Raw genomic sequence first — 25,976 nt, forward strand, 5'->3', positions numbered from 1 at the left:
CAGGAATAAAACAGACATTTTAATTTGTTATGTTATTATTATTATATTTGTATTATTATCTCTGGAAATGGCTGCACCTGTCTGGAGATATTTATAAACAAAAAAACAAACAATATAGATCTACAAGGCAGAGCCTAATTTTCTCTGTCAGTATTGCAACAGCATCTCACTGGTAAAGACACTCCAAAATGAGGAACTCCCAGGTTGGCAGTCAAACTAGTTTTATCACAGCTCCTGGACTATAAAAGCATAAACGAGTAACACCTTTGCAAATAAAAACATTTAATCAATTTAAGGCTGTTTAAATTAGTTTGAAATTGCACTGGGTCAATATGACCCAAAACATAACAGATGTACCTAAATTCTGAAAATAATAGGAGGGTTAAATGGAAACATTAAACTTAAATAAAAGGAGCATTGTATTCTGTTGCACGAAATAACATGAAGGCAATTTCCTCTGAAGGAATTCAATAGCTTCAAAAAAATGCAAAGCGTTTCACTCTTAATAATATACCTGCTGGTATTCAAACACAAAGAGAAATCCAGGTACACTGCATTCAGTCCTGTTTTCTGCTGTAAAGTTCGCCATTGCTGTATCGGATGACTAGAATTAACCAGTCATGTCACAGGTCGGACAGGACAAACAGGAACAGGTGCTTTTTTTGTGGCAGTGCAGAGCTAGTGCAGTGGTACACTCCCCCTCTCCTTCCTGCTTTTCCATCAAATTCGATTTATTTATTTGTATGTTTGTTTCTGTTTTTGTGAAAAATAAAGGCCAAATCTCTCTCAGTACATGTCAATGCTGCTATGTGAAGCAGCCCAGTCTTTAAAACAACAGCATACAAATAACAAGGGGAAATGTAAGTCAGAGAGATTCTTTCTACTATCCAGGTTCACTGATTGGTTTCTGTAGGGCTTCTTTCATCATCTTCAATCACCCTGCAGATATTGAGGGGGTGTCCCTGGTGCCTGTGTGGTTGCTGCTGGGTGTTTGCTATAATCCTGGTCCAGCCTTGTCTAGCCCGTACAGTGTCTATTATTCACTCTTACAGGTCAATAAAAAGAGTCCATCTTCCCACTATCACGTGGTGGCCCATTGATTATATGCTGCTGTTTTGTTTGTTTGTTTTGTAGTGCACTTGCATTTCACAAGGAAACTCTTGTAACTACTGATTTGAATAAACACTGGAAAAGTGGCTTAACCTGGTGCAGGAAGGAGAGCCGATGTAAAGCTGTACTACATTCTTTTAAACACATTAAAAAACATTCCCTTTGTGCTGTTGCTCTAAGCCTAACCCTGACCCAGGGTGGCCACCTGGCTCCAGATTTCCTGGACACCTGATCCAGATCCCATTTACATTTTTCAGTAGGTTGGAGGAATGGTATTTTTAAGCGAATATTTTTAGAATGTAATGTTCTACCCAGAGTCAGATAATTAAACGCGTAGTCAGGTGACCAGCTCTTGACCGCCATCTCTTTATAAATTAACCCTGATATTCCTGCTCATTTTTTGTTTTGCTGTGTTTCATGCACAGGGATAAGGAGTATGACAGAAGGACAGAAACATTTCGCCTTAGAACTAGCTTAAGACTGGTGTTCACAGTTAAGTTGGCCGCAATTTGCAACGTGTGCCCTTAATATATGCAGTTCAATCAACACAGCCAATCAAGCCAGAAGGATTGTTTTGCTGTGTCCCTACAGCTTGATGAGATTTGATGAGTTAATGATTTACCAATCAAATCAAGACAAAACAGACCCTTCTGTTCCAAGAAGCTTAGAGACAAAACGAGCAGCAATTCACATTTTTCACTATCCATAGTACAAATAAGTGGCCCTTTGAGAAAATAAACATTTCTTGAGGTTGCTTAATTATTGGCTAACAACAGTTAACTCTTTAACTAATCATCATTTTTTAACCATACAAAAATAATAAAATGTCACTGCATCAATGACAATTTTGTACAGATACAGTAAATAATGACATGAACTACACACAGCGTTTAGAGACCTGTAAAGTGTAATGGAGTATTGAATACCACTGACTGCTGATGCAATGGTAGATTATTTCAAAGATAATCTTTCAAAAGGCCTTACGGCTGCATTCTAGAATCTGGATGTATACAAATTAATTTAAACAGTTTCTTACAAGCACAACCACATCCTATGAGATGGGTATCCCTGTGCAGCTCTTACTCAAAACACACAGAGGAGTGTGGCAGTGCACTGTGTCCTGGTGACCCATCTTGAGATGAGCTACAGCTTAATCAAACCTCAAAGGAGCTGCACCATGTGTTTGCTTCCCCATGAAGCATGCATAAAACAATACTGGCCTTGTAGTATAAATCTAATTATAGCTGGATATGTAGGAAAGGAATTGATTCACACTGCACATTTGAGCAGCTATTTCTTTTTAAACTACAGAACATCAAACTTCATTGTTCATTGCTCATTATATCCGACATGCAAGCTAGTTGTCAGCTGGTGTGTCCAGAGGTATTTTTACTTACTGTGTCTGGGATAATCACATGCAAAGTCTTACACAGTTTAAATTAAAGACAGCCTGAAACTCTACCCAGCCTCCCGCTTGGTTGTTCCCCAACAGCTGTGACTGTGGAATTCCAGCAGTCTGTGGCAGGACAAGTTTTAGCAAGTGTTGTGTTGTACAGTCACCCAATCAAATCACATTTATTTTGTAAAGTGCCTTTCATGCCAAGGCATCCCAAAGGGCTTAAACACTGGGAAACACGACGATTGCAGCTAACATATGCTGCAAAAGAACTCAAATTAAGTGTTGAGTTTGATCAGGGAATGCATAGTCTGTATTTAAAGACAACATAGTTTGCTTAAAAGAGATCCTTAGAATTCAAAACACATTTTGTATAACAGTGAATTTACAAAATCTACAGCAAAAGTGGTGATTAATACAATACTGCGCTGTGTCAAGAGACTCAAATATTTCCTACATATTTCATAGGTAAAATGTAGCATTTTAGAAACAATAGGCTAGGGCATTCAAGTTAATCTGAAGATGGGAAAATGGAAGATAAAGAAAATGTAACTTAACTGAGATAAGAGATATTGAGCTACTATTGAGTAAAATTCTTTGGAAGATTAGACTAATACATATGTGGAAGACAGGGAAAAGATATTCCTGCTCAAGCTGTTAAACTCGCAGTGATTTTATGTGTGTTGTATTGAGATGTGAGGGGGGTTGGTTATTATTGATTAGTAATTTGGTTATTATCAATACATATTGAGGAAATCAGCAATTAAAAGCATGTTTAAAAATATCTGACCACACATTCACTTAAGTACTACTCAAGCATTATCCCTTGCGCAAATCAAGATTTATGGTATATTGATACAGAACCAGTGTATGATACATGACAGTGCTACAAAGTAACTGGCATAAATCCATAAAAAAAAAAAAAAAAAAAAAAAAAAAAAAAAAAAACCTAGCACATTATGTATTTATTCGATTATTTGCTTGTTTGTTTGCTTGTTTATTTGTTTGTTTGGTGAAAATACTTTAAGCACCTTTATCGTCGAATTCAAGTGGCTCAGGTGATTTGAATACATCGGGTCAAGGATGAATAAAATCAGTCTGTCTATCTATCTGTCTATCTATCTCTACATGCATAAAGAAAAACGAAATCACGTGTACTGGACATTAGCGCAACCTTTTTGCATTATAATCAATACACGCAGATTTCATTCGCACACTACCTTAAATGAAACAGCTTCCTGTACAGTTCGTTTATATAAGTGGAAATCACATTTGAAATAATATCCGTGTTCATGCATGTTTTCGTCTATGAACCCTCGAACCTCGCATGCATGCTACCACACAGCCTCACGTTACAGAATTCAGAATATCATCAAAGTGGCACAGATCAATGTACTTACCACGAGTGCTCATGATGCACAGAATTATTTTCTCATCCGATAGAAGGAAAAAATATATATATATTTGCTGAGAAATTGGTCTAGGTCTGGTACGGTAATTTAAAATAAATGTATTTCCTTATTAGCTTTGGGGAATTTAATATTATTCATTGAATAACTCCTTTTTGTCATTGGATATTGAAAAGCTGTGAAATTCCACTCCCGATATGTTCCCTTTCTTCTTCACTGTCTCCCGAATTGCCTGGCTCTCCGCGTACAAGGTCACAGTTTGGAATGAAATCCCGTATTTAGGGTGTTCCCCTCAGAAGAAGCAGATTGCAACAATACCCTGACAGAGCTGCTGGGGGATTCCTTGAAATACTGACGATTGCGATGGAGGTGCTATGCTATGCAGTCACATTCCTTCTCCAGTTCTCTTCGTATTCTGAAAACCCGAAGCTATTGGTCTGTAGCTGGCACCTTTAGAACTGAACGCCTATACTACAGTACTGCCTGCACTGATCGCATAATCTTTTTAAGAGACGTCAGAGCCAGCAGTGACATGACATGTAAACACTAACTGCCATGTGTACGTACTAATGTCAAGCTTAATGCATGCTGCCGAGATCGTGTAAGACGAGGGATGCACTGACTGTAAACTATGCTCATCGCTCACGGGGGATTTTCACTCAAATGGTGTTTTGTGTTGCAGAATAAGCAACACACTGCCACCTGCTGGATTCCTCAATTATTTAATTGGCGTTAAAGAAACCTCTAATACTCTCCACCCAATACAATAATGTTTACTTAAGAATTCAAGTGTAACATTTTGCTTAAGAATTCAAGTGTTACTTCTTTACTGCAACCTATTTTAACACGCTAATGTACTTGATAGTGTGTTGTGTTAACTGTATAGATTAACATCTGGGTAGATTTCTAATATATATATATATATATATATATATATATATATATATATATATATATATATATATATATATATATATATATATATATATATATTGGCAATATTGCAATGCAATCTCCCTGCACAATCACGTGTTAGTTCCATAATTATTCAGTTGAGTTGCCAATATATAATAAAAAAAAAAATAATTATATTAAAAAAAAAAAAAAAAAAAAAAAAAAAAAAAAAACATATGAGGCCTTTGAAAGATCTGAAACTTTACTTTAATTAATTTATTATTTTTTAAAGACTCTGCAATAAATAAGTTTTATTACAAAATATGTTATCATCAATAACAGGACTTCTGATATAAATTTATAAAAAATCCATCCCTGTCCATTTGACAGGTATCGAGGACAGCTTTGATCAAACTAGTTTTCCGAAAAAGGAAAGCCATATTATTTTCATGTAATTATCCTTTTAAACATTAATAATTTGATTAATAATAATAATAATAATAATAATAATAATAATAATAATAATAATAATAATAATAATAATAATAATTCAAACCACTCTAGCCCTGTGGCAAATTTCTGCCTTGAGCATTGTTGAAGGGGTTAATAGGAACTGCAGGCTCAGAACTTAGCTAACAATACGTGCGGTTTTAGAGAGCACGTGTAGGTTCTCCAATGGTGTGTTTCTCTTAGCAAATCCCAGCATTGGCCAGTACTGGTATACAAAAGGGGTCAAGGCTGGTTGAGGCTCCGGACTCTTCATATGTGAATGCTCGTTATGCCACGGTGTGTATTTGAATAGCATTCTTGTTTTAGAAGGCAGCCTGCCTTAATGAAGAAACCTGGACCAGCGATTCAGGGGAAGCAGTGCGACTTTAGCCTTTGTACAGCATGTCTTGGGAATGATTACCAAAGCGACCGTTTAGAAGACCTTACTGGTGACTCTGCTTTCCTTGTGTTTATTCCCCTGGAGGGGTAGAATGCCCTTTCATGTGTATGAATAAAGTATCATATTTATGATTTCAGTGTTGTATGTCTGTTTTCTAACTACTATATAACAGAAGGTTCGTTAGCGTTCAATAGTTTATTGAGGTGTTTGATTTGGACGGGCACGCAAAGATGTTCTACATGCTTACGGAATTCTAAAGAACAATCGCAAACCGGAAATATTTAGACGTTTACATCATTATTTATTTATTTATTTATTTAATTTTGATGTGAATACTTTGCCTAATGCTGCGCAAATACTTGCTGAATTTTTCTGTAGATTGGTAAAGGGAGTCTACTGCTAAATGGAGACGCTCTGACCAATTAAGGTGCAGCTATCCTATTGACAACAATGTAGATGTAGACTTGTGCTGGTAACACAAGCTACTTGTAAGCAAACTATGAATTATGTGTTCTGTAGTTTGGAGAGACATGAAAAACTGTTAAAGCTTTCTGGCTTACTTCCAGTTCATTTTTTACTTAGAGTCTTTAACTTAAGTTAAAGAGTCGATAAGCTATGCAGAATTACCCTTCCTTTCCCCCCTATGATATGGAAGATATTTATACTACAGCATGTTACGTTTCTGCCCTCTAGTGGATATAGCTTAAATAGCAGTTACTGCAAACACATTAACATTATTTTACAGATTGAAATCTTGACTAGTTCAAGGGTGGCCAAGCATTTTTCACACAGTCCCCAGGGCCGAGCTTGAGACAAAGCTGTTCAAGACAAACAAGAAAATCGTTCTCAGGAGCAGTTCTTAATATTAGCACTAACTATTATTATTATTATTATTATTATTATTATTATTATTATTATTATTATTATTATTATAATAATAATAATAATAATAATAATATAATAATAATAATAATAATAATAATAATAATAATAATAAAGACCTGATTCTTCAGACTTGTAATTGCAATCCTTTGGAGAAAGCTCTTCTTTTTTTTTGTAGCATATCCTACACTGAACAGAGAGGAAAACAGAACAATTGAGGGATATGGGGAACAATCGACTGAGACATTAAGCTTTCATATCTGGAGATCCAATCTTTCTCAAGCTACAATTAAAATGAAGTTGTCGGTCTTGTGAGTTGGGATTAAGATACAGTATATTTAGTGTGTGTGTGTGTGTGTGTGTGTGTGTGTGTGTGTGTGTGTGTGTGTGTGTGTGTGTGTGTGTGTGTGTATATATATAAATCAGTTATTTGTCTACATCAAGTTATTCAGTGTTGGCCTGGAAACCAAGCATATTTTAAACTTTGAAAACAAAATACTGTAATAACTGGAAAGCAGCACACTAAAGCTTCTTGACCAACTATAATGTAAACATAATAAATTAATAAGGAGATACTGTACAGTACAAATGTCACTTTGTTCTCTTGAAGATATGTCTGTGCTCAAATATGCTTCAGTATTCTAACTAAAATTAGAACTCAGCTCAAAAGCAAACATGCTAGAATGCTCCTGTCTGGTGATTTTCCTGATGTAGTTTGATTGGTGTTCAGTGACATCATAGTTCCATAGCAAGTGTGCAAGCAAGTTTGTCTCAAGCCAAATGCTGCTATATAAAGAGGCCTCTTTATTACAGCTGGCAACACCCAAATAGATATTCTGATGCATTGGTTAGAGCTTTTTTATTTTGATGTTCTGTATCATTTATAAAACACCCCTTTTTCATTTAACAAACTTAACACTGTTATGTAACTAAATTACTGACAGTTTTAGGTCAAAACAGCTTCTCTTCTAAACTACTGTCCTCATTCTATTCCACTCTAATTTAATGCTGAGTTTAAAACAGTAATCAAAGTTAGGATTTTACAAACATTAATTAATCAAGTATGACCAGTTTACCAAATTGTTATCAATAGTATACGGTATGACTGTTCAATAAGATGAAATAGATTATCTGTTTTTACAGAATGTAATATAATACAAAAAAAACTACAGTGATAGAACAGATGTTATGCCCGTGATATAACATTCTGTCATAACTGATTATGGAATCCTGGCCATTGGAAATGAAGGAAATGAGTGTTACCCATAATGTATTTGGATTGTAAAATATTACAGGCAATCAGGCAGTGGATTTGACTTGTTTAGACCGCAACTTGTCTGCAAACCCAGGCCATTATGGCCATTAGAGCAATATCTGTCAGTCACATGGGGAAGCTCTGTTGTTAGAGCAATGAATGGCTTTTGTAATAGAGTAGCAAACCAACAGAAAACAAAGGCGCCTCTCATTGTCGCAGGCTGGACCTTTGGAGTGCTCTTGTTGAGAAACGAAAGACAAATGAAAAGGTAAACAATTGCTCTCATATTGAAGACTTACAAAAGAGTGACCATATTGTGTCTCTGAGTTTCCTGTAGAAGAATATCTGGAATGAGAAATCAGCTTTCCTGCACTCTGCACCAGGCCAATTTATTTCAAAATCCATTATGAATCATATTTTACCTATAGGGTTTGCACAGAATAAATCAGTACTTTTCTTTCTGTTGAAGACACATACCGTTATTGCTTATTTTTTATCCAGGAAATACGCAGATAAAACGCTAGATAAAATAAATAAATACAGTACATTGAACTTGCTTGTCCTTTATATTGAATCACTTCCAGTTCAGTAGGTCACAAGGCTAGCTAGTACATGAAGTGATTTTGTACCAGGAAGCAGCTGAACCAACTCAAGAAAGTGCTGTTTGTCCCTAAAGTGCTAAATCTACTGTACATACTGTGCTGGGGGGGGGGGTTCCAAAGCGTTTTGATCTCCTAGACTGTGCTGTACTCAAGCAGACAGGGATGGTGCTATTGCCCAGCAGCACTTACACCCTGTGTGACTTGCAAATATTCTATAGGGGCTACATCATTTACAATGCAATATCGGATCAAGAAGGACACACAAAAAAATGTTTTCAGTACACAAACGTGAACCAGCAGGTGGAGTTCACATACCAGCTGAACTTACACAGCTACTGGCTCTGACCAGACTAAAGAGGCTAGTTTTGGAATTTCTAACAGGGGCTATTTCTGTGTGACAAACACAACCTTCCTGATCAAAACATTACATATTGCATTTAAACCACACTTAGCCGGTTAACATTCGTGTCTTAGTTGTCAATATCACCTACAATGTTTTTAATAAGTCACATTTTGCTGACCCCACAGCTTCTTAACTTGCTAAGGAAACCAGTCTTGTGAAAGATAAGACTAAGGCATTCCTTTCTGAGCAGAGGGAGGGGTTTAGCAGAATCAAAGAATGCTTACAACTCATTCTCACAGGAGGCCTGCCCCAGTGACAGGCAGTACCTTACATACTGAACACAGGCAGTGTACAGCAAAATGGAAACAACATTTTCTATCTCAACAGGATATTGTTTTGCTACCAAACTGAATCTCAGCAGAGAGCCAACAGAGAAGTGCTTTAACATTCATGAATGAGGAAGAAAGAGGTTAGTTTTAGTTTTTTTTTTTTGTTGTTGTGCGTAACTGTGAACCACATTTGCTTCTGAAAAGGAATGCAGGTAAGTGGTGGTGTTGTCCTTTACAGTTGTAATATTGTCTATAAACATACTTTTACGTTTGGGAAAATGGCGTTTAGTTTATGAAACGTTGACCAGTGAAAATGCTCATTAAACAGCACCACAACTAACATAAATGAAGCAGCAGACTAATTTTTATTTTTGGTAATGAGTTGTACCTGTAGCATTACTACTGCCCTTAAGCTCTTCTCTGAGGGTTAAATCTAAACTTAGTTCAGTGAGTCCAACTCATATTACGACCTCTCCTGGTCAAAATGATATCCATACTGTGCCTATTTCGACCGCTGCCAGCATGCTTTACCAATAAATAGGGTAACTCTTGTAACATGCCTTGCCTTCCCAACATTACTCTATAGATGATTTATAGCTTATGGAGGTGCATGATATCTTAGAGAGCATTCTTTTGTTATTCAAATGTATTATTGACAAAAAAATGTTATTCTACAAATTGTGTTTGCAAACAACACCGGTGCTGGACAGCTAAACAAGGGAGTGTGATCCAGTCAACGGTTTGAGTAGCGTCTGCATAAATACATTCTTAAGCAAATTACATAAGTTCAATCACAGATATATTGATGATCAGATAAAATGTATAATAGTCTACAGTATTTATGTTCTTCAAAATCATGTATCAAAGTCACCAGCAGAAAGTGTTTTAAAGTACCTTTGTGAAAGTCTCTTAGCAAGCCTGAGCAAGGTGGAATTCCTGTAAGTAGCCTAGTACTAAACTTTAGTAGTGCATACTCTATAGCTTAACACCCTTAATATTTGCTGCTGTGTATCAATCAGTAAGGAATAGTGAAACCATGGCAAAACATAGCTCAACACAACGGCAAACGTACCGTGTAAACTGACTATGATAAAACCATCCAGTATATTGATAATAGCAGTTTGTACCATAATGCTGTGGAAAGGGTGAACCTGCCAATGAGAGAAATGAATTCCCTTTTATGTCTGTTCCCTGAAGAAGTAAAATACAGTATGTACAGAATGTAGAAGAAATAGCCACAGTTATTCTACTTTATCCTGCAGCTTGTTGAACTAGATTTTTTTAAATTTATAGCGAGGAATGGCTGAAGTCTGGATGTCAAGGCTTTATGTCGAGGCAGCATCTTACCAGATTATTTTGAAGTTGAATTCTTCTTTTATGACTCTTATAAACATGTTCGAGAAGGAAAGGCTTGCATTGGGCTTGGTTGTGTACCAAGACTTCCCGTTACTGCTGCTACTGCTAGTGAAGCACATTGAATAGTGTTTCAGGGAGGAGAGTCAGTTTAGATAAATAAACTGTTTAAAAATGATTAAGATTCAGAGGTGGTTACATGTTTCACTGGTGTCTGTCACAGAATTTAGACACTTACACATGCTGAGAACATAAAAATAAGCTGCTAGTCTACATCACTTAGATTGCCTCCAGACCCAGTCCATGTGCAAGCTATTTAGATATGTAAAAACAACAATGTAACACTGTTTAACTTGGACGTGTAAGGAAGATTGATAGCTTAAAAGTCCCAGGAGTGCATAGTATCGCTTGAGGATATGAATTGTGATGAATATTTATTGCATGTATCTTGTTATTAAAAGGTGTTACACGTATACATTCTAATAGTCTGTACTGATTGGAAACGTTGCTAGGATCTGATTTAATCTTTTCTCTCCAGGCTATTGGAAAATTCCTTATAAAGACTACATCTTGCTTTATATTGAAATGGACTGAGAAAAAAAATGCAGGGCCACACATGGCTAAGAGTGTAGGTCACAACTTGATCTAATTGAGTTACTATTTAATTAAGCAGATTAAAACTGATATTGGAATGTGTAGTATAGGGTGTTATTAATGCTTAATTACAGGGTTATAACATACACGTATCTTGCTCATATGTTTCCAGACTTTTCTTTTGGTTGTACATAGATAACAACATCTTATCTGGGAAAAGTCTGGAATATATATTACACAGTACAGTATGTTACATTACAGTACATGAGCTATTTACTCTAAATTATTGTTTTGGCTTACTAGGAACACATATTGAAAGAAAAGTGCAATGATTGCTTTCTGTAGCGAACATTGTTATTTGTTAAATAAGAAAAAGGAAACCACAATATGCCAGGCATGTGAGTTATGATGCTCACAACAGCACTGACACACTGGGGTACTGACCAACCTACACTGGCATTATTATCTGTAAAGCATGCATTGTGCATTCAGCAATGTTTGCGTGAATATTCAGATCTGCTTGTTTGGAGAGCTCAGCACTGCGCTTGTTGAATTAACTTTGAACACCATTTTCTGTCAAAACATGGCTTTCTTCTGCAATATGTCTTTGGTGAGGAACTTCTTGGTTTCAGGTTGGTTTGCTGGTTTTCTTTAACCACTCTGTTATCTTTTAAAAAGTGGGGGGGGGGGGGGGGGGGTTGCACTGCAACTTCAGGCTCTTCTTTCAACCCATGTCATCTTTTTAACAACCTAATTACACTGATAAGATAATAATACTTTCTCGAAGGAAATTAGCAGGTGAGCAATCACTGCCTGAAGTCAATTTGGGCCAGATTTACTAAAGCTTATCTCCTAGTATTTATTTATTTATTTCTTTAGTGGAAAAAAAGTGTTTTTGTTACAGAAGGGCAGCTACTGCATCAGCATTCAGTGTTGCTAGTTTTGCATTACCATTAATGTGCTCTTGACTAAAAGAAAGTTGTTTCAAATAAATTGAAATGTTGTGTTTCAAAGCAATTTACAGTGTTGTTGTTTTATAGTCATTTTATGCTATGTGGCCTCCAAGACCAGTCGCCTGTCTAATATTAGTTGAGATGCTCTTATAAATGCTATATATCCTGATGTTCCATCTCAATCTTTAGACATGCCTTGCTTTGTTGAGTCTTCAAACTACAGGTCAGAGCCTCCCTAAACTGTAAAGACAATAAGATGTGTTTTTTCATAGCCTGCACTTTCCCAGTGCTAGAGAAACCTTTCTCATTAACTCGGTAACCAGCACTTTCCATTTACCTGGAGAACCTGCACAACCAACCATAGGCAAAGTTTTCCTTTTCTCTAGTGTGTATCAGGTACAGCAATTTGAATGATGTTCCCACACGAGAAATACATAGCCGTTTTTTGAGGCTTCACTACTACAATTGTTACAAAGGACATGGCTGATTAAAATGTTTACTTCAAAGTGCTTTTTCACCATTTTTTAAAAACAAAACTAGACACAAACTCACTCTTTGGATGAGATGTAAAACTGAGTTCCTAATGTAAGTTACTCTGCAGTAGCAGTTATGATGCATAGTTCACCCCCTAATCTCTGTAAGTCTCTTTGGATAAAATTTCAGCTAAATTACTAATTAATAATACAAATAATAATAAAAGTGCACCTCAATATTGTAACATCAAAAGTTTGATTTAAATACCCTGAAATATATCTCAATGCACTGAGCACCAGCAACTACAGTGTTACAATATAAAAGACAAATTTCAGTGATTAAACATGGAATATGTAGGCACGTGTGTTTGAATCACATTTGATCTTAAGCATGCACATTCTCCAGCATAGAAGAGCAAACTTAGTGATGCAGTTCTCTTCTTCTTTTCATAGCGTGTAGATCATCTGATGCCAATGAAGACTTCACAGAGGAAGACGACATGACAACAGGTACAATACCAGAGAGCACACAATAGCATTGCATATGTGTTATTGCAGCTATTAACCAATCACTACCTCCCACAAAGCAGTATAGCTGGGCAGGAAAGAGCATGGGATGCTGCTCACAATGGAATGAAGAGAACTGAATTACCACAGTGATGCAGCTGGAGGGTATTTTCAGACCTTCTTTGTACTAGTTCCTGTTTTCATGTTGATCACCGCTAACAATAACATAACGCATTTCGCAGATGTTTTGAATTATAGAGTGGCCAAATTCTTAGGGTTTAGTGTCATTACAATTTCAATTATAAATATATATATATATACTATCTATATATATATATATATATATATATTAACAGCTGTTCTTTGATTGTATTGTTTTTATTAGTCATTTGTGTGGCTGATGAATATAGTTTAGGATTTTATGCTTGGCAATAGGTGATGCATTCCACTGATATGAACAGAAGTTTCAGGGATCAAAGATCACAGACATAATCTACAGTTGTATTACTTTAATGACAATACTACACGAGGATCTCAAAGCAAGTTGCACGCTGACTTCTCTTTCCATTTGTAATCAAATGAAACCCAATTGATAATCAATCATTCAATCAATCAAACAATCTTTATTTTATATAGTGATTTTCATAGTGGACCACCGTCACAAAATGCTTTACAAGATGCAATAAATACAAGAAAATCCATAATACCTCAAATAGAGAAATGCATACTACATGATGTACAGTGGAATGTATGATACATTCATGGTGAAACAAATAAAATGTCGTTCTCATGAAAGATAAGGATGTTGTTTTTTCTTGTGTATTGACTGGGATTTGAACCTTGGACTCCACAGGTACGAGAAGCTAATGAATTATCCAACAATTTTGACCAAACTCCAATGCTATGACTGGATCCAGTACATAAACATGTTTTGGAATTTTGTTTCAGGAAATCTAGGGCCTCTAATGGAAGCCCATGCACCAGAAAGCTCTTCGGACAATGGAGAAGAAACGGTGTCCCTTGCAGCAGGGCAAGAATTCTCCACAGGTATGATGCACAAAGACAATTAAGTAGTTCTGCTTAAGCCACTGTTAAGACCTTCTGAAAAATCACAAAATCAAATTCATGATACATTTGAAAAGACTTAAAAAACATATAGAATGGGTATGGTAGAAGTAAATACCTCTAAAACATCATCCACAACTTTGACTACGAAACAGAGTAGCACTAAAAATAAGCTTAATAAATACAATATATATATATATATATATATATATATATATATATATATATATAAAATAAAATATTTCTAACAACCTTGGGTCATATTCAGGACTTCAGCTAAGACAATAATTTGGGTTATTATTATCATCAGGAATTCAGAGGCTTTGACAAGGATGCATGCTGTAGAAATCCTGACATATTTATGGTTCATTAAGGCAGATATATCTGCAGCTTTAACTTAAAACAAAAACACACACAACAACAGTTGAATTTACAGATACTGGCCAAGGGTAAGATGTGTCTGTATTATGTCTCCCAGATGTGCAGCTCACATTTTGTGTGATAAGACGGTCATGTGGGCTTCAGGATTCAGCCCTGCAGGAGGGGGTCAGAACGAGGCTGAGGATTGTTGAGAGCAATGGTCAGGAAATAACTGAGCTGTTCAAGGTGGGATACTGTACAGCTCATGCTGATGAGGTTACCAGTACAATAAAGCTTGCACATTGTAAACTTTTATAATGACTATTAAAATGATATCTACTTACTTCTTCACAGGATTTGTCAGCTAGGCTGGTATCTGTTCACATTGAAAGAGACTGCTTTTCCATCACCTTCAAGACGGTAGAAGAGATCTGGAAGTTCTCAACGTATCTTGCGCTAGGTAGAAGGATGTTTCTTGTAGAGTAGCTGGCTGATATTTGAATTGTGTATTAACCATGATACACTGTAGTTTACTCATGGATCATCCATGAGCTATCAGCTTCGTTTACCATTCCCAGACTATGCTGACCAAACCCTGTTCAAATCATATAGAGTAGCAGCCACCTCTATACTGAATGTACTGTACGTCTGATAATTAAAATAAGCTTTGGCTAACTTTTACAGATAAAAAATAAGTTATTTTAAGAGCTACATTAAATGCCACTGTCTAGTTACAGTGTTTATTTTAGTACACTTTCGTTGCTGTTCATTATAGTTTTACCTGAGCAGTGATTAGTGCACTGTACATGGATAGTTGTAGGGTTTAAAGACGAATGTTTATATAATCATATTATTGTATTCATGTAAAGGAAGTCTGTTTATGTGTTTTTAGTCTCACTGAGTTATTGTAACCCTCTATTGACATTTTATCAGGACATGTTGCGCGCTGTTTGGAAAACTTTCTATTTGACCAGTCTTTCTGGTTAAATGAAGCTCTTGTTGATGACATGGAGATCAGTGTGACACTAAAGCAAGACCATCTTGCAACAGTGTACCTGGGGCTGCTTCTGCAGGAAGGTAAGCGGGAACACATTGTGCAACTGTATCTTTAATTAAAAAAAAAAAAAAGATTTATAACAATCACTGTGTTAGATTATTAACTTTCATAAAAAGGTGTACTGATCACGTTATCATGAATATTCTCTCAGACATAACTGATTGATTGCAGTTAAAATATTACATGCATATGTATAGTCCAATTAGTTAAAATAACCAATTCACGTGAGCGCATGAAGACAGTCAATTATTCTCTACTTCCTAATTAAGGATTAATCAGGCATAATTAACATTGCCTTATGTAGCGTATACAGACATAGATGTTCCAGTAATTATAGATGAATACTAAATAAGCACATTCATATTCAATACAGTAGTTTACGGAGACTAATTGATAATAAATTGCCACATAATTGGGGGGTATTTCAAGAGCTGCCATTAAAAAAAAATTAAAAACAAAACACAAAACACAAAAACAACACAAAGGTTTCTTTGCAATGCAAGGAAATGATTTGTGTACATCATTTAAATTCTCTGATGTATTCTATGTATTCTTCACACCCTTTCTTAAATCAGATGTTGTGCAATGCAAGATTATTTTTGGTCATTTCCCATATAACACAACATACTACACTGTCATGTTACTGTGGAACCTTAAAATGATAGAGGGATATTGGAGTTGATTAACTAAGTCCATGTACTACCTCTGGAGACTGGTATGTCAACCGCTCTCTAGGAAAGGAGAATTGTCAGGGACTGAGTCACCAGACTACACAATCATTTTAGTTTAAAAAAAAAAAATTAAAAAAAAGAAATACAAAATTAAAAAAAGAACGGTTTGTTTTTGTTCACGCAGGTACATTCTTTGCCAAAGCTCTGTGCCCCATTACAAACCCCGACGATGATGAGCTGTGTATCAAAAAGAACGACCTGGTCATGGTGAAGAACGTTGGTCAGGATTCGTTTTGGGAAGGCATGTTGCTCTCTTCAGGGCGACATGACTTAGTGCCAGTGTCAGCCATGCAACCTCTTCCTTACGAGACAAACCCCATTTTAAAAGTCATTCGGTGACATAAAAGTGTACTTATATATAACCCTATATAATATATATATATATATATATATATATATATATATATATATATATATATATATATACACACACACACACACACACACACACACACACACACACACACACACACACACACACACACACACATACACACACACAACAATCTGACTTAAAAGCAATACCTGGATAACAGATTGTTATTTGTAAATGTTTCAAGCTGTTTTACTGTTTTTTTGTTTTTGTTCAGGTGGTTCCTCAAGACATACCCAGGAAGCGCTGGTAGTCCATCCCCCAGCAAATGCCTGTTTGACCACGCCATTGGTAAATTACCCTTTTCTATAGCTCACTAGCTTTTATGTTTTCAAGTGTCTTGCACAAATGACTTGGAAGTAGACAGTAAATATGTAAAAGGCAAAGCATTAAAGTATTGCGTTGAAAATATGTCTTTGGGTTAATACAGTAAGAGCCCTTTCTTCTAACCCTATGATGTTAAAATGTATAACATTTTGCTTTGTATATATGTTTTGTATTGGATGGTAGGTCTAAATGCTCAACTACTCACTTATTTTACACTGTGCTTATTTTTGTCATCTGCTTTGTTTAGGTACAGGCACCTGTGTTGCTGTAGTGGATAACAATTCAAAAGGAATGGAAGAACTCAATTTTAACAAAGGGGAGCAGTTAGAAATTGTTGGCTTTCTTCTCTCTGGGTTGGAGTGGTTTGTAGGGAGATGTGTATCCAGTAGAAATACAGGATTTGTCCGAACAATACATGTGAAACCAGAGAGTTTTAAACCACTGTAAGCAGATTAACTATGATTTTAAGGCTTTAAAAAAATGGTTTCCTGCCCCCTGCTCCCTCACAAATGTTTAATTTGAAATATGCCTCTGTACATTTTAAAAGTCGAACTGGGGTCTCATCTCCTTATTCCGGATCAACGCTAATGACAAACGCTCTTGCCTGTCTATGTGTTTTGAATTCGTGTCCCACAGGTATCATCCTTAAAATTGATTTTAAATGGCACAATCTCTTATTAGTTTGTGCTAGCTCTTGAAGATATGTGCCCGCTGATATATGTATGACCTGTATAGGCAGGACTCTTTCGTTTTCTTTATTTTTGATCACTTCTCTTTATTTAAGCCGACCCCATTTAATTAACTCTTGGAAAACTGCTGATTGTGAAACACGTTCACTTTAGTTTTTTCTCCCATAGCTTGATAGTTGCTGTGTACTCACATTTTCTTTTACAATTATGCTGTAATTACATGTGTATTTACAAATGAACTACTTGTACTCTGTGTGTTGTGTTTATGGTAATAACGTCGATTTTGTTGTTCTGTTTTAGAGATACACATTTAATCTTTCTGAGTGAAGAAGAGAAAGCATTACTAACCATGTTAGACTCCAGCAATGAACAATGTTACGATACTCTCTTGAACAACCTTTCAAAAACTGACATCAGTACAGTTTACAGACTAGGTGAGCCACACAGCAGGTGATATGTTTTGAAGAAAAGTACTGACAATATAGTTCACCCAGGCTTCACTTCTTTTCTCTCAGTGAGCAGAGTGAAGAGTTTCTATTGAATAACCATAGTAATACTATCTCCATATTGTGTGTTTCAAATGCAATTTTAATTAACAATAGAGTCTTAGTTATTGTTATATTACATGCACACCATTGCAGATGAATAGCAATCAAGCCGACCGTAGCCATTGAGCTGCAATATCTGTTTCAGTAGTGTATTTTTCTTATGGAAGTTTCCTGAATCTTATAAAGAAAGTAAACATGATATATTGATAGATGTTTCTGCAAAGTAAAACATATGTTACATCTTACACATAACATTACTCATTTAAATGTTTAAAACTGTGTTGTATGCTATGTGATGTGTCACATTTTAACATTCGATCTGTATTTCTGCAGATAAATTGGTCAAATCCGAATTTCCATATCTCAAGAACAAGTCACAGCTTGGTAAGTTAAATGTATGCATTTGTCCCAAAAGAAAATCTGAAAAGATAAATACATTTCTCAGTGAAAGCTAATCAGTGTACTCTTCTTTACAGACATTGATTAGGGTAAGTATGTATGGGTCAATTTCTGTAAGATATTGAATTCAGGTAGAAGATCAGTGGACCTCAAAGGTCTACAGAAACATGCAAATTAAACTCTAAAACAGGTGCTGTAACATGTATTTTTATTCTGTCACTTTCTAAAACCTTACATCATTGTGTTTTCATTTCTTTCAGAAGAAATGAGTCTGGATGGGTTTACACAAAGCTCCATGTTAGAAAGATATGAAACAACCCCCACTGAGCAGTCTCTCCAGGAAACTGACTCAAAATCTCAGTGCTCAAACAAAGACAATACATGCCTTACATTTAGCTTTGAAGATACATTCAAGGAAATGGACAAACTTGAAGAGGATCCAAAATTCTTTGTAGATCTTAACACCTGGGATATGGGGGACTCTGACGTTTTTGAACCAATTCTGACATTTCTAAATGAAGATCGTTATGTTTCTCACTACCAGAGCCTGTATGACATCTCCTTTTCCTTTCTGAATTCCACCTTCTATGGATTTTCAGAAGAGGGTGAGCTGGTTCGGTATCTGGAGAACGCAAGGGAATGGGCAAAGAAGAGCAGAATGAACTGGGCTCTCAGGAGGATCTGTTTTCTTTTGGGTAGGCTTTGTGCAAAAAAAGTGAAGTTCTCACAGGCCAGGGTTTACTTTGAAGAATCACTTGGTGTCCCGGTCTGCGGGTTTGCTGACACATCTCTGTTAACTGCCCTCTACATAAACCTTGCAGCTATCTACTTGAAACAAAATATGAAAGAAAAGCTGGAACTGATTTTGGAAAAAGCCAATGCACTTTTTCTTTGCCTTCCTCAACACCTCTTCAGCTCCTTCAATGAGTTTGAAGTTCTACAGCTTGTTCTTAGGAAAGCGATTATGACAAGTGATCTGCACTTAGAGGCCCGGACCTGTTTTCTTATAATGATCCTCTTCTTCAAGGTTGGAAGGACAGAAGGAGCCTTGCCATTTGTGGAACGACTGCAGTTTCTCTCACTTAGCATCTCTGCCCAAACCACAATCTCCCCTGTGGACCTGAATTGGATGCTGAGCACACTCTACTATGACAAGTACCTGCCACATATGTCTTTGGGGTCATTAAGACTTGCTTCAGATCAAAGACGGTCCCTTCATGCTACTCTTCAGAAAGTGGACCGGTTTATTCAAAATGCCATTAGACTCAATGCACAATGTGCAGGACAAAACTCACCTCTCCCAGCACTAATAACAATTTACCTCAAGCAAGCTCTATCTATTGCAAGCCAAAGTGATGATATACAGGCCCAAAGAGACCTGTGCCTGAGTTTGGTCAATGTATATCAACATTATGGAGTTTTTGACAGAGCAGTAGAGTATGCTGAAAGAGCTATAGAGACTGGGAGACAAATCAATGAAGAAGAGGCTTTTAAAGCCTCACTGTTGTTGGCCTGGTTGCTCATTTCTAACGAACAAGTGGAAAAAGCTTCAGATATACTGATGTCTCTCCTCAAATCTCTGGATGAAACAGACAGTTCTACACAAAGAGGGGTTGTTCACAATCTCCTGGCCATTTGCTTACGGAAAGAGAATAAGATCAAGGAGGCAGCTGGTAACTTGTACTGGGCACTGAAAAAGTCTCAAGAAACTGGAAACAAAAGAAATCAAGCACTAACATTAGCTAACTTTGGCTACCTAGCATTTTCCATTAGGGCCTATTCTCTGGCTGAGGGCTATCTCCTCAAGTCACTTCAGCTCTTTTCAGAACTCCTTAACAGCTCCACAGATGCAGACCACGTGCAGGCTTGTCTCTTGCTTGGGCAGTGCTACATTGACACAAGGCGGACTGAGGATGGGAGGCTGTGCTATGAAACTGCGCTTCTAATAGCTATGAGTGCCAGGAATCTACACAGTGAGTACCGTGTAGGATTTGAAAACAAACAAACAAACAAACAAAAAGATATGAAATAGTCTTGCTTAAAACTGCAAGCATAATAACTGTGCAAACAGTGTGGTAAAAAAGATTTTCATTAACATGAATTGCATAGTAATTAGTTGCATATTTATTACAATTTATTACTTAAAACAAATCTTTTAACTTTTTCTTTAGGTCAGCTGCATGCTGCTAAATCACTCAGCTGTTTTTATGAGAAGGTTTTACCCAGATTTGGACAGTGTATTATATATTATGAACACTGTGTGGCACTGTCGAGACAGCTAAAGGATAAAAGGCTGGAAGGAGAGCTTTTGGAAACTCTGAGCAAGCTCTATTCATCACTAAAAACAGAAAAGTAATGTCCTCTGTTTAAAAATTTTTATACTGTTTTTGGGACCACTTTAAAATTAGATTCACCCTAGTACTATTACAGTGGTATAATTTTCTCCAACCTCAGTAGTAGTCTATTACAGTACCCTAGTTCAGGGCTTCTCAAACGGTCATGGGGACCCCCAGTGGCTGCAGGTTTTCATTCCAACCGAGCTCTTAGTTACTTAACTAGACCCTTAATTGAACTGATAATTTGCCTAATTAGACCTTTTTACTTGTTTTCAGCTCTTAAACAGTTGCAGTTCAAGTTACTTATAAAATGTTATAGCTATCTTGAAATATGCAACTGTTCAAGAGCTGAAAACAAGTAAAAAGGTCTAATTAAACAAATTATCAGTTCAATGAAGGGTCCAGTTAAGTAATTGAGAGCTTGGCTGGAATGAAAACCAGCAGCCACAGGGGGTTCCTCAGAACCAAGTTTGAGAAGCCCTGTCCTCGTTCACACTTTCTAAATAACACACGATAACCAAATTTCACAATTTGCAAATGTAATTGTTTCATGTTCATATTTAAAGCTTTATGAATAGGGTCCGCAAATAAAATTCCCTTTTAAAAAAAATAATCAAAGCTTTATAAAAATATCAAAGCTTTATAGTTTGTTGTTTTTTTGCAAAGTGACTGTGTAATTCTGTGTGTGTATGTATATATATATATATATATATATATATATATATATATATATATATATATATATATATATATATGTGTATATATATAGCATGTAGTTGAGATTAAATAATTACAATTAAAAAAAAAAAAAGTTGTGCTGTATTTCAGATCCTATAGAAAGTCCTTAGATTACACCAAGCAGAGCCTCAGAATTTCCATTGACCTGGGAAAGACATACAAAGAAGCTGAAACCTGGCTTCAGGCAGGGAGAATCTACTACATGATACGAGAAAATGAACTGGTGGAGATGTATCTACAGGTACAGAAAAACTGTTCATGACAAATTTCTCAGAGAAACAGGGTCATTTTTGAAGTATCTGTAAGTAAAACAAATCATAAAGCAAACTGTTCCTACCTGCACTTTGCTAGTTCTTTGCTCTAAGATTTGCTTTTTTCTGTGTGGAATGCACAATCAGCAACATCATTTTCTTTGAATGCTTTTTCTTATGAAAGGCAGCTATCAAGACGGCTCAGAGGATGAATGATTCATACTTTGTCATGAGGATATATGAAGAAGCTGGGGATGTCTTTTACAAAGGGAACAGACACAGAGAAACAGCATTAGCTTTCTACAGGGTAAGCCTTGCATTGCACCTTATCAGAGAACTATATCTATACACCGCAAAAGAAATAGGGGCTTCTAAAGGGGTGTAGTATTATTACTCTTTCATCTTTGTCAGAATAATATAAAGCTTGAGTCACTTTCAGTGTAACTATTACTGAGAGACGAAAGGGCATCATTGTTTTGTGTGGAGACTGATTTTGCTTCCATTTCCCTCTGAGCACAAATCCTTCCTAACCAATGGCAGCAATGCATTTCCTTAATGAACTGGGATTTTACTGTGCATGATTTATTAAACTGGTAACAGATACAGTAACAGTGCAGAACTTCTTTTTATCAGAACTTCTTTTTATCTCCAATAGGAGAGAAGTGATTTAAACAGGCTACTAAGCTAAATACATACAGTAAGCTGAACTCATTTTCTGTGCTCTTTGATAAGATCCTCTATAAAATGCACTTGACCTTTTCATTTTGGATATTTCCTCTTCCCAACCTAAGAAATCACTTAACTCTTCACATAAGAACTTCTTCTTAGAAGAATTTGTCACAGCCAGTATAGTGAAGCTGCATAGCAGAATGGGCAGGATATTGTAGAGTTTGGAAGCGTTTGGAAACTGGGAGCCATTAAATATTAACTCCAGTATTCATTCTTTTGTAAGGACTGTTCATTTTATGGAATTAGAACCAATCAGCTAAGTTGTATAATATTCTTTGTTACTCAGTTTTATTTAAAAAAGCATGGAATCTTCTGTTCAAATGAAAATATGCCTCATGGCTTTTACAGGATGGAGCTGTCCCCCTTTCTAGAAGTACTGGTGATGCAGATTCAGAATTACGCCTGATTAACAAACTTACAGAGCTAGAAACAAGCTTGAAGCACTATGATGATGCTCTGCAATATGCCACTCTTGCTGTGAGACTAAGTATATCTACAGGTAAGTGTGAGTCTGTGTTAGCAAATGCATATGATTTTACGAAAACATGTACATGATAGATCAAATGAGAAAAAAACCCACTGTGGATAAAAAGTGCAATATGCAAAGTTCCCAGCAAATTCACTGCAACAGGAGGTGACTTACCACCAAAGCAGGCTCCTCCATTTATACAAGTAAGTTAAACACATGAATTTACTTTTTCAAGGTGACCAGATGAAAGAGCGGATTGCATTCCATCGCCTGGCGAATGTGCACTATTCTCTCCAGCAGTATGAAATGGCTGAGAATTATTATCTGAAAGCTCTTTCCTTGAGCCCGTTGCAGTGTGTCAAAGAGGCCAGGTACTTTGTTAAAGTCTATTGCAGACTAGGGGATTTAACTCTGCACAAACTAGAGGTAAGACAAATACGTAATGTTTGGCCAATGTCACTGTCAATGCTTGGTTACAATTGTTTGTTTTTTTATGTCAGGGTCACATGTTTATGTATGTAAAGCTTTTTTTTTTTTCCACTAATCTTCAGATGTGTTTTTTTGTATTGTTTTTAGGATGCCTTGGATGCATCAGGTTACTTTAACCTGGCCCTGGCTGCAGCACTTGAAGAACTTGAGAACAAAGAAGCGCTTTATATCATTTACATAAAGCTTGCAGAGATACATGCGAGTCACGTGCCAGATGAGAAGCTCCACAGCTTTTTCATGAGCAATGCACAAGCTCTCAGGAAAGAACCAGCCTCAGACACAGACACATTCTGCTAACAATACCAACTGTGAAGCATTAAGGGCTATACATGTTTTGAAATAGTTATGGTTCACATTGTACGGTACATAGTGTTATGGTACAAGGAACTAGGGTTATTTTGTATTGAGTGGGTCATGCACTATGAAACAACGACTCAAGTACCAAAACATCTTTGTTTCTTTATCTTGTGAATACAGCCAGTAATTGTTATGTAGTAACTTGTTTTGTACGTGATCAGACATTCTGTGTCATATTTGTCCAAATCAGTCTACTGATATCTAGCACCACCATCTACTGCCTGTCAACAATCGGACAGTGAATTGGTCCAACTCAAATATGTGTTTTATAAGGACTTGAAAACACAAGCTCAAACTTGAAAGTAATAAAACAGTCTTTAATTAAGCCCTTTTCACATTGTTCTCTCAATAAAAATGTAAATATCTCCCTATGGGTCAGAGCTGTATTGTGAACTTGGCAGTGGTTCTAATGTAAAGTATGTGAAAATGCAATGCAGTGTGTAACATTACACCAGTGACTCGGAATCACATGGAACAGCTCTGATTGCATGTTAACCATGCTGTTAATATGTGATATTGGAGACGGATGGAACAAATTGAACTGTTGGCACTACAGCTCACACTGAATGGATTTGATTTACTGCTGCTCATTCTAAAACAGCTAGGATGGATCATTTTAGTCTATTCAACGATAGACTGCATTTGTTTCTTAAAAAAACAATACATGAAGTAATTTCTCAGAATCCTGTAATTTTATTATTCCAAAGTTCCTGTCCTTGTAGCTTCTAGTAGAAAGCCTGCAGCTGTGCCTTGTCACAAGAACAAAGATCAATCTACCACCTCCTCATTAATGAGGTTTCTGGAAGGAAAAATGTAAAGCGCTGTGCATAAACTCCAGGGAGACGACAAAAGCATTTCAACAGCCAATCTTCCAAGAGAAAAGGGTCAATCTATCAACGAAAAATGTAGATTCCCAGCTGTCACTATGGACTGTAATAAGATCGTGGTATCCTAGGGACATAACACACATGTAAGAGTGTTGTGTATAATAATGCTTTCTTTTGGAATAGTAACTTAATCCCTAACTGAATAAGCATATTTGTCCTATACAGACATACACTTAGTTGAATGTAGGAGAGTTCTATTTGTCCTTTTAGTTGTTCAACAGCACCATTGTTGCCATGCTTTAGAAAGTACAGCAGAAAGGAGTTTAATAGACAGGGGCTAGTGGCTGGCCTTTTCTCTGCAATGCATGTGTTGTCCAGCAGAGGGCAATATATGACTGGCTTATACAGCAGTGTTCTGCGTTATCCAGTCAATAGTCATTCCACCTCAAGAACCATAGATAGCTCTCCTCTCAATGTGGGCCTGTACCTACAGCACAAGATGCTTTGTTTAATGTGGCGTCATTCTACTTTATTCGTCCTTAACGGAGAAAAAAAAAAAAAAAAACTGAGGCAGGACCAGCATCAGGGATCACTAGTCATGATTATACTACAATTAATAATGATAAATGTATGACAATGTGTAGTAAAACAAAGGTAAGAATGACAAAGCACTGTAGAACCAAAGTATAAAGTAGGAAAGGAATGGTTTGCTCTGTACCAGTATCAAAACACTACTTCGTTAGATAGGCATGCCATGTGTGGATGTATGCTAATCGACTTTACGCTAGCCCTGTGTATTACAGTATTATCTGTTTATTTTGAATAAATAATGTAAAAGAGCTTTATGTATCTGCGCCTCAGGGACTAGAATAGAAACATAATTTATAGTTCAAAATATAAACAGTTAAATACCACAATGAATGTAAAAACTCTACCCTTAAGGGAACTTTGAATTCAGTATAAGCATGCTGTAACAGGCTGGCGAGTGGATAGAGGCCCAGAGACAGATTGCAGTTCAAAAAAATACTTATTATAAATAAACACAAAAATAAAAGGGCACAAGGGCAAAAATAAAGGTATTTAAACACAAATAACAAAACAAAAAGCAAAACTTACAAAAATAAAGGTTTCCAGGCTGGGCGATGCCTTCACTGGAAAACCAAAAACAAAACCAAAACCAAAACCAAGCTGCTTCCTCAACTCTCTCCTCTCTAATGAGAAGCAGAGGCCTCCTTTTATGTC

General features: G+C 36.4%; 2 protein-coding genes across 9 annotated transcripts in view; one reads left to right on the top strand and one right to left on the bottom strand.

The window, feature by feature from the left end:
* The window catches only part of LOC121297115 (actin-binding LIM protein 3-like), a 74,043-nt gene extending 69,534 nt beyond the window's left edge, over positions 1-4,509 (bottom strand). For 4 of the 8 annotated variants that reach the window (XM_041223164.1, XM_041223163.1, XM_041223162.1 and 1 more), the window contains exon 1: positions 3,907-4,509. In XM_041223164.1, the coding sequence (XP_041079098.1) occupies positions 3,907-3,919 (13 nt within the window). In that variant the 5' untranslated portion in view covers positions 3,920-4,509. The remainder of the gene's footprint in view (positions 1-3,906) is intronic. The other 4 variants (XM_041223158.1, XM_041223159.1, XM_041223157.1 and 1 more) reach the window with 2 other exon arrangements.
* A 4,589-nt stretch (positions 4,510-9,098) lies between these two features.
* Positions 9,099-24,459, top strand: LOC121297116 (SH3 domain and tetratricopeptide repeat-containing protein 2-like). The gene is made up of 18 exons (XM_041223165.1): positions 9,099-9,249; positions 12,936-12,992; positions 13,938-14,036; positions 14,533-14,660; positions 14,769-14,874; positions 15,348-15,491; positions 16,327-16,510; positions 16,784-16,866; positions 17,150-17,345; positions 17,892-18,025; positions 18,473-18,523; positions 18,799-20,511; positions 20,710-20,890; positions 21,703-21,853; positions 22,048-22,170; positions 22,941-23,091; positions 23,297-23,487; positions 23,638-24,459. Exons 1-18 carry the CDS (start codon positions 9,231-9,233, stop codon positions 23,845-23,847), a joined length of 3,921 nt encoding a protein of 1,306 aa, XP_041079099.1. The 5' UTR covers positions 9,099-9,230; the 3' UTR covers positions 23,848-24,459.
* The last annotated feature ends 1,517 nt before the right edge of the window (positions 24,460-25,976 follow it).

The sequence above is a fragment of the Polyodon spathula genome, chromosome 22 (assembly GCF_017654505.1).
Source record: "Polyodon spathula isolate WHYD16114869_AA chromosome 22, ASM1765450v1, whole genome shotgun sequence".
NCBI lineage: Eukaryota > Metazoa > Chordata > Actinopteri > Acipenseriformes > Polyodontidae > Polyodon > Polyodon spathula.

What these genes read in the sequence shown, in the direction of transcription:
- LOC121297116 (XM_041223165.1), top strand. An exon ending in AAATAACTGAGCTGTTCAAG is followed by an intron (nt 14,661 to 14,768) that starts GTGGGATACTGT and finishes ACTTCTTCACAG; the next exon opens with GATTTGTCAGCTAGGCTGGT. An exon ending in TCATCACTAAAAACAGAAAA is followed by an intron (nt 20,891 to 21,702) that starts GTAATGTCCTCT and finishes GCTGTATTTCAG; the next exon opens with ATCCTATAGAAAGTCCTTAG.